This window comes from Carcharodon carcharias (genome assembly GCF_017639515.1).
Source record: "Carcharodon carcharias isolate sCarCar2 chromosome 36 unlocalized genomic scaffold, sCarCar2.pri SUPER_36_unloc_10, whole genome shotgun sequence".
NCBI lineage: Eukaryota > Metazoa > Chordata > Chondrichthyes > Lamniformes > Lamnidae > Carcharodon > Carcharodon carcharias.
The window spans coordinates 1-9,375 of NW_024470727.1; the positions used below are offsets into that span (position 1 = coordinate 1).

General features: G+C 55.9%; 1 protein-coding gene across 1 annotated transcript; it reads left to right on the forward strand.

Annotated features, from left to right (window-relative positions):
- Positions 1–1,895: 1,895 nt before the first annotated feature.
- Positions 1,896–8,363, forward strand: sf3b4 (splicing factor 3b, subunit 4; the record flags this gene model as incomplete). The annotated part of the gene is made up of 4 exons (XM_041181685.1): positions 1,896–2,438; positions 4,886–5,077; positions 5,229–5,396; positions 7,995–8,363. Coding segments are annotated over 4 exons (1,082 nt in total), but the record flags the coding sequence as incomplete, so codon positions are not given.
- Positions 8,364–9,375: the final 1,012 nt, after the last annotated feature.

Sequence of the window (9,375 nt, forward strand, 5' to 3'; positions counted from 1 at the left end):
GTGCTGCACTGGGCAGTGTGCTCCTGCTCTGTGTGTCTCAGTGCTGCACTGGGCAGCGTGCTCCTGCTCTGTGTGTCTCAGTGCCGCACTGGGCAGTGTGCTCCTGCTCCGTGTGTGTGTCAGTGCTGCACTGGGCAGTGTGCCCCTGCTCCCTGTGTTTCAGTGCCGCACTGGGCAGTGTGCCCCTGCTCCATGTGTCAGTGCTGCACTGGGCAGTGTGCTCCTGCTCCCTGTGTTTCAGTGCCGCACTGGGCAGTGTGCCCCTGCTCCATGTGTCAGTGCTGCACTGGGCAGTGTGCTCCTGCTCCCTGTGTTTCACTGCCGCACTGGGCAGTGTGCCCCTGCTCCATGTGTCAGTGCCGCACTGGGCAGTGTGCTCCTGCTCCCTGTGTTTCAGTGCCGCACTGGGCAGTGTGCTCCTGCTGTGTGTCAGTGCTGCACTGGGCAGTGTGCTCCTGCTCTGTGTCTCAGTGCTGCACTGGGCAGTGTGCTCCTGCTCTGTGTCTCAGTGCTGCACTGGGCAGTGTGCCCCTGCTCCATGTGTCAGTGCTGCACTGGACAGTGTGCTCCTGCTCTGTGTGTCTCAGTGCTGCACTGGACAGTGTGCTCCTGCTCTGTGTCTCAGTGCTGCACTGGGCAGTGTGCTCCTGCTCTGTGTGTCTCAGTGCTGCACTGGGCAGTGTGCTCCTGCTCCGTGTGTGTCAGTGCTGCACTGGGCAGTGTGCTCCTGCTCCGTGTGTGTCAGTGCTGCAGTGGGCAGTGTGCTCCTGCTCCGTGTGTCTCAGTGCTGCACTGGGCAGTGTGCTCCTGCTCGGTGTGTGTCAGTGCCGCACTGGGCAGTGTGCTCCTGCTCGGTGTGTGTCAGTGCCGCACTGGGCAGTGTGCTCCTGCTATGTGTGTGTCTGTGCTGCACTGGGCAGTGTGCTCCTGCTCTGTGTGTGTCAGTGCCACACTGGGCAGTGTGCTCCTGCTCTGTGTGTCTCAGTGCTGCACTGGGCAGTGTGCTCCTGCTCTGTGTGTGTCAGTGCCACACTGGGCAGTGTGCTGCTGCTCTGTGTGTCAGTGCCGCACTGGGCAGTGTGCTCCTGCTCCGTGTGTCAGTGCCGCACTGGGCAGTGTGCTCCTGCTCCGTGTGTCAGTGCCGCACTGGGCAGTGTGCTCCTGCTGTGTGTCTCAGTGCTGCACTGGGCAGTGTGCTCCTGCTCTGTGTGTCTCAGTGCAGCACTGGGCAGTGTGCTCCTGCTCGGTGTGTGTCAGTGCCGCACTGGGCAGTGTGCTCCTGCTGTGTGTCTCAGTGCTGCACTGGGCAGTGTGCTCCTGCTCTGTGTGTCTCAGTGCTGCACTGGGCAGTGTGCTCCTGCTCTGTGTGTCTCAGTGCTGCACTGGGCAGTGTGCTCCTGCTCCGTGTGTCTCAGTGCTGCACTGGGCAGTGTGCTCCTGCTCCGTGTGTGTCAGTGCCGCACTGGGCAGTGTGCTCCTGCTGTGTGTGTCAGTGCCGCACTGGGCAGTGTGCTCCTGCTGTGTGTCTCAGTGCTGCACTGGGCAGTGTGCTCCTGCTCTGTGTGTTTCAGTGCTGCACTGGGCAGTGTGCTCCTGCTCTGTGTGTCTCAGTGCTGCACTGGGCAGCGTGCTCCTGCTCTGTGTGTCTCAGTGCCGCACTGGGCAGTGTGCTCCTGCTCCGTGTGTGTGTCAGTGCTGCACTGGGCAGTGTGCTCCTGCTCCGTGTCTCAGTGCTGCACTGGGCAGTGTGCTCCTGCTCTGTGTGTCTCAGTGCTGCACTGGGCAGTGTGCTCCTGCTCTGTGTGTCTCAGTGCCGCAGCGCTCGCCTTCCATGCTGTTCTTGGTGTTGGTCTCGCTCTTGCCCGTCCGTTGACTGACCCCCTTGTGTGTTCCAGGATATGGCTTTGTGGAGTTCCTGAGTGAGGAAGATGCTGATTACGCCATCAAGATCATGAACATGATCAAGCTGTACGGGAAGCCCATCCGTGTCAACAAGGCCTCTGCTCACAACAAGAACCTGGACGTTGGGGCAAACATTTTTATCGGCAACCTGGATCCTGAGATCGATGAGAAGCTGCTGTACGATACTTTCAGTGCCTTTGGGGTCATCCTGCAGACCCCCAAGATCATGCGGGACCCCGACACGGGCAATTCCAAGGGCTATGCCTTCATCAACTTTGCAAGTTTTGATGCATCCGATGCTGCCATTGAAGCGATGAACGGGCAGTACCTGTGCAACAGGCCCATCACCGTCTCCTACGCCTTTAAGAAGGATTCCAAGGGCGAGCGTCACGGCTCAGCTGCTGAGCGCCTGCTGGCTGCCCAAAACCCTCTGTCGCAGGCAGACCGCCCGCACCAGCTGTTCGCCGATGCTCCCCCTCCTCAGGCCTCTCAGAGTAACGTTGTGTCTGGCCTGGCAGCAGGAGTGCCCCCTCCAGGTAACCATCCCGTCTCTGGACTAGTGCCAGCTGCAGGTCAGGGCTGACTTTGTCTCAGACAGCATAGAGGGGATCTGAGAAAGCTCTGGCTGGTAAAAGTAGGGAAAATCCCCAAGATATTCTATAAGTATATCAATGGGAAGAGGATACCCAGGGAAGGAGTAGGGCCCATGAGGGACCAAGGGGGCAATCTATGGGTGAAGCCAGAGGACATCGCTAGAGTGTTGAATGAATACTTCACGTCCATCTTCACCCAAGAGAATGAGGATGAAGATATTGAACTCAGGGAGAGAGACTGCGAGGTTCCTCAGTAAATTGATATCGGGAGTGACAAGGTATTGGAGGTGTTGGCCGGCTTAAAAGTGGACAGATCTCCAGCTCCGGATGATTTGTGTCCCAGACTGCTGAGGGAGGCAAGGGAGGAGATCGCAGGGGCTCTGACCCAAATTTTTAATTCCTCTCTGGCCAGGGGAGAGGTGCCAGAGACCTGAAGAACAGCTAATGTGGTTCCGCTGTTTAAGAAGGGTTGTAGAGATAAGCCAGGGAACTACAGGCCAGTGAGTCTCACGTCAATGGTAGGGAAACTATTGGAGAAAGTTCTGAAGGAGAGAATCTATCTCCACTTGGAGAGGCAAGGTTTGATCAGGGATAGTCAGCATGGCTTTGTCAGAGGGAGGTCATTCCTAACAAATTTGATTGAATGTTTTGAGGGGGTGACCAGGTGTGTAGATGAGGGTAGTGCAGTTGATGTAGTTTATATGGATTTCAGCAAAGCCTTTGACAAGGTCCCACATGGGAGACTTATAAAGAAGGCAAATGCACATGGGATACAGGGTAATTTGATAAGGTGGATTCAAAATTGGCTTAGTTGTAGGAGACAGAGGGTGATGACAGAAGGATGCTTTAGTGACTGGGAGCCAGTGTCCAGTGGTGTACCACAGGGATCTGTGCTGGGTCCCCTATTATTTATCATTTATATAAACAACATAGATGACTATGTGGGGGGTAAGATTAGTAAGTTTGCGGATGACACAAAGATTGGCCGGGTGGTTAACAGTGAGGTTGAGTGTCTTGGGCTACAGGAAGATATAGATGGGATGGTCAAATGGGCAGATAAGTGGCAGATGCAATTTAACCCTGAAAAGTGTGAGGTGATACACTTTGGAAGGAGTAATTTGACAAGGAAGTATTCAATGAATGGCATGACACTAGGAAGTTCTGAGGAACAAAGGGACTTTGGCATGTGTGTGTCCATAGATCTCTGAAGGTGGAGGGGCATACTAGTGGGGTGGTGAAAAAGGCATATGGGACACTTGCCTTTATCAATCGAGGTATAGATTACAAAAGTAGGGAGGTCATGTTGGAGTTGTATAGAACCTTGGTGAGGCCACAGCTGGAGTACTGTGTGCAGTTCTGGTCGCCACATTATAGGAAGGATGTGATTGCACCGGAGGGGGTGCAGAGGAGATTCACCAGGATGTTGCCTGGGATGAAACATTTAAGTTATGAAGAGAGGTTGGATAGACTTGGGTTGTTTTTGTTGGAGCAGAGAAGACTGAGGGGCGACCTGATGGAGGTGTACAAGATTATGAGGGGCATGGACAGGGTGGATAGGGAGCAGCTGTTCCCCTTAGTTGAAGGGTCATTCAAAGGGGGCATAAGTTCAAGATGAGGGGCAGGAGGTTTAGGGGGGATGTGAGGAAAAACTTTTTTACCCAGAGGGTGGTGAGGGTCTGGAATGCACTGCCTGGGAGGGTGGTGGAGGCGGGTTGCCTCACATCCTTTAAAAAGTACCTGGATGAGCACTTGGCACATCATAACATTCAAGGCTATGGGCCAAGTGCTGGTAAATGGGATTACGTAGGTAGGTCAGGTGTTTCTCATTCGGGGCAGACTCGATGAGCTGAAGGGCCTCTTCTGCACTGTGTAATTTTCTGTGATTCTGTGACTGTGATGCCCCCCACAGTCAAATTGTCTCTTGGGACATGGATGAGGAATGGGGGATTGGGAGAGTGTTGGGTTGAGAGCTGGGTGTGGGGAGGGCCAGTTCCAGGTGGGAAGTCGGTAGGTAGTCAGTGGGTGTTGGGCTGTACCAGCCACTGGTTCAGTTGAGGTGGGTGGGGAGCAGTCGTCCCCTCAAGCCCAACAGTGCAATACAAGGTGGGGTAGAGGATCCAGCGCTGGTTCCTGTTCCAGCTTGCAGCATTGCTACCTGCCAGTGTTTTTATCTCCAAATGTTACAGTCTGAGAGTGCCTACAAATGGAGCCGAGGACACTGGCACCTCGCTCCCCCCACCCCCCAGACAGAATGCAGCCTGGCCCCCCCCCACCCAGTGGTCTATTCCCTGTGTGGGCCCACACTTGACTGGTTGATGGCTCTGGTGCTGTGTGTGACAGTCCTCCCTCTCCTCACAGCTGTCTCTCTTGTCTCACCCACTCTCTTGCAGGTATGCCCCATCCAGGATCATTCCCACCTCCAGTGCCCCCACCAGGAGCGATGCCCCCGGGGATGCCTCCAGCGATGCCGCCTCCAATGCCACCCAGCACGTCTGCACCTGGACCACCATCATCCGGCCCACCTGGTACAACACCTCACCACGTGGGACCTCCCTTCCCCCCAGGGGCTATGCCCCCACACGGTGAGTACGAGAAGCTAGCCAGCTCAGTTATTGTGCCGGTGACCCCACGGGGCTCCAGTGTTACTGTTCACTGCTGCCTCCTGAGCCTGCGGGGAGTGAGTGTTGCTGATATAATGTATGCATCTCTCTCTCTCTCTCTCTCTCTCTCTAGGAATGCACCCGATGCAGGTGCCACACCATGGACCACACAACATGGCTCCCCTCTCCGGTGGGCCTGCACAGAACGCTCCTCACCGACCTCCCCCTCCTGGAATGCAGCATCACAACCCCCCTCCCATGGTCATGCCTCCTCGCGGACCCCCGTTTGGACATCATATGGGTAAGACGGGGTGGGGGTCACAACAGATTGACAGAGGCTGCTGGTCAGCTTCGCATTAAAGTGTGTGGGGAAACATTCTGTCTTTGGCATGTTTGAAAGTGGCAAAACGAGGGGAGGAAGCTGTTAAAGCCAGGAAGCCTGTATGTTTATTCACAGAGGAACAGAACACAAAAATCCCTGAGTTATGCTAATCCCCTTTGTAAATCACTGGTTAAGCTGGAGCGCAGTGTTCAGGTTTGGGCACCGCACTTTGTGGAGGATGTCAAGGGTGTGGAGGAGATTTACCAGAGATGGCTGCAGGGATGAGGGAGTCCAGATAACTTGGGGCGTTTACAGAAGCTGTGATTGTTCCCCTTTGGAGCAGAGAAGGTTGAGGGGGATTTAATCGAGGCGTTCAGAAGCGTGATTGTTGTTAGAGTAAACAGGGAGATGCTGTTTGCAATGGCAGGAGGAACGGTAACTAGAGGGAGACAGGGTGAAAATGATTGGCAGAAAAACTGGAGGCAAATGGAGACTTTAATACAGAAACAGAAACAGAAATACCTGGGAAAACTCAGCAGGTCTGGCAGCATCGGCGGAGAAGAGCACAGTTGACGTTTCGAGTCCTCATGATCCTTCAACAGAACTAAGTAAAAATAGGGAAGGGGTGAAATGAAATGCAGACATTTTTTTACACAGGGACTTGTGACCTGGAAGCAGATTCAATAGGAACTTTCAAATGGAGAATTGGGGAAATAGTTGAAATGAAACATTACATTTGCAGGGGCTGTGGGAAATGAGTGGGGGTGGGGGAAGGAGTGGGACTGACTGGATACCTCTTTCAAAGAGACAGCACAAGCATCATGGGCTGAATAGCCTCCTTCTGACCTGTAAAATTTTATGAATCTAGTGAACACAGGACTGGGTTGGTATCTTGCCCTCTTTGTAGTTGGTGGGGGGAGGGGGGTGGTTTTCTCATAGAGTCATAGAGGTCTACAGAACAGAAAAAGGCCCTTCGGCCCATCGAGTCTGTGCTGGTCAAACAAGTACCTAACTATTCTAATCCCATTTTCCAGCACTCGGCCCATAACCTTGTATGCCATGGCATCGCAAGTGCACATCCAAATACTTCTTAAATGTTATGAGGATTTCTGCCTCTACCACCCTTTCAGGCAGTGAGTTCCAGATTCCCACCACCCTCTGGGTGAAAAAATTCTTCCTCACATCCCCTCTAAACCTCCTGCCCCTTACCTTAAATCCTGGTTATTGATCCCTCCACCAAGGGGAAAAGTTCCTTCCTGTTTCTGTGTCTCTGCCTGGGACCGTGGAGGGTGAACATGTCTAGGTGGGACGGGGATGGGGACGTGTCAGAAGGGAACAGATTGGGGGTGGTGTGTGCCTGCACATGACGTTAGTTGGGAGGGAGGCGGTCATGCCTGCGCAGGACTCGGGGATGGGGGCACGAGTCTGCCCAGAACGAGGGGGAGGGTGTGGGGCACGCTGCATGGGACGGGCAGTGGGCATCCCTGAGCAGGACTGCGGTGGGCGGCCTGTCTTTGTGCGGGACTGTGGCTTGGGGTGGTGCGGGACTGCAGTTGGGGGTAGTGCATGCCTGCATGGGATTCCATTTGGGGGTGGTGCGTCCCAGCACAGGACTGCGTTTGGGGATGCTGCGTCAGTGCGCGGGACTGCGTTTGGTGTGGTGCATCCCTGCGCGGGACTGCGTTTGGGGGTGGGGCGTGTCTGCGCGGGACTGTGTTTGGGGTGGTGTGTGTCTGCGCGGGACTGCGTTTGGGGGTGGTGTGTGTCTGCACGGGACTGCGTTTGGGGTTGGTGTGTGTCTGCACGGGACTGCGTTTGGGGGTGGTGTGTCTGCGCGGGACTGCATTTGAGGATGGTTTGTGCCTCTGCAGGACTGAGTTTGGGGGTGGTGTGTGTCTGCACGGGACTGCGTTTGGGGGTGGTGTGTCTGCGCGGGACTGCATTTGAGGATGGTTTGTGCCTCTGCAGGACTGCGTTTGGGGGTGGTGTGTGTCTGCGCGGGACTGCATTTGGGGGTGGTGTGTGTCTGCGCGGGACTGCGTTTGGGGGTGGTGTGTCTACACAGGACTGCATTTGAGGATGGTTTGTGCCTCTGCAGGACTGCGTTTGGGGGTGGTGTGTGTCTGCGCGGGACTGCATTTGAGGATGTTTTGTGCCTCTGCAGGACTGCATTTGGGGGTGGTGTGTGTCTGCGCGGGACTGAGTTTGAGGATGGTTTGTGCCTCTGCAGGACTGCGTTTGGGGGTGGTGTGTGTCTGCGCGGGACTGAGTTTGGGGATGGTGTGTGTCTGCGCGGGACTGCGTTTGAGGATGGTTTGTGCCTCTGCAGGACTGCGTTTGGGGGTGGTGTGTGTCTGCGCAGGACTGCGTTTGGGGGTGGTGTGTGTTTGCGCGGGACTGCATATGGGGACGGTGTGTGCCTGTGTGGGACTGCGTTTTCAGGTGGTGTATGACTGCGCGGGACTAGGGTGGGTGCAGAAATGGAGTTTGCCATTTGAGGTGGGTGGGTGGGGGTGGTTGGTGACTGCTTTGTGGAGTTGCTGTTGTAACTGATGCCCATCTCTCCATTCGGTCTAGGGCCCCCACCACACGGAATGCGTGGACCCCCTCCTCCGATGCCACCGCCTGGTTTCAACGGCCCTCCTCGCCCGCCCCACTTTGGATTTGCTAGGGGTCCGCTCATGCCACCACGTGGAGGTGCCCGGTTGCCGATGCCCCCCCGAGGACCCCCCCGTGGCCCCCTCCAGCCCCAGTAGAGGTGGCGGGCGGCACAGAGACATTGTCAGCTGCGGAGCTGCCTGAGTTTGTTAGTAGCAGCAGCCGGTGCACACAGGACAATCCAGTCACTGGTTAGCAGGAGCTGATTATTTTAACCGGATCACAGCAACAGGAACATCGGATCTTCAAACAAGAACCTGGAATTCGTCTTCAGTCGGGTGGGTGTGGTTGGGGGGGGGTGGGGGGGGGGGTTGGAGGGGGGGGGTGGTAGGTGTTCACGGAGGGGCTGGGGGAGGTCGGGGTCACGCCGGGGGAAACGCTCACTCTGTGTCCAGTTAGTATTAAGCTCCATTCCAAAATCACTCCCATCGCTGCTGCTGATTCCTTGTCCTTTTTTCCATGTGATCTGAAAAGTTTTTAATAAAACTTGTTTTTGATTATAATTTGGGTTGTGTTATCATCGAGAAGCAGCACGGAGTCAGAATTCCAGGCACTTGAGGATAAGATCTTTGCCCCACTCATAGTCAGTACTATGGGAGCGCCGCACTGTCGGAGGGTCAGTACTGAGGGAGTGCCGCACTGTCGGAGGGTCAGTGCTGAGGGAGTGCCGCACTGTCGGAGGGTCAGCGCTGAGGGAGTGCCGCACTGTCGGAGGGTCAGCGCTGAGGGAGCGCGCCGCACTGTGGGAGGTTCAGCGCTGAGGGAGCGCCGCATTGTCAGAGGATCAGCGCTGAGGGAGCGCCGCACTGTGGGAGGTTCAGCGCTGAGGGAGCGCCGCACTGTGGGAGGGTCAGCGCTGAGGGAGCGCCGCATTGTCAGAGGATCAGCGCTGAGGGAGCGCCGCACTGTGGGAGGGTCAGCGCTGAGGGAGTGCCGCACTGTGGGAGGGTCAGTGCTGAGGGAGCGCCGCACTGTGGGAGGGTCAGCGCTGAGGGAGCGCCGCACTGTGGGAGGGTCAGCGCTGAGGGAGCGCCGCACTGTGGGAGGGTCAGCGCTGTGGGAGGGTCAGCGCTGAGGGAGCGCCGCACTGTCGTTTGTTGAGTACCGAGGGAGCGCCGCACTGTCGGAGGGTGATAGCCGAGCGAGTGCTGCCCTGTTGGAGGGTCAGTACTGAGCGCTGCTGGGTGACGTGTTCTGGATGAGATGTTGAGCCAGGATGTTATGCTCTTGAGTCAAACAATTAAACTAATTTAACAAAATTGGGGATAAATTAAAAGCCACCCCTTAAAGGGAAACTGCG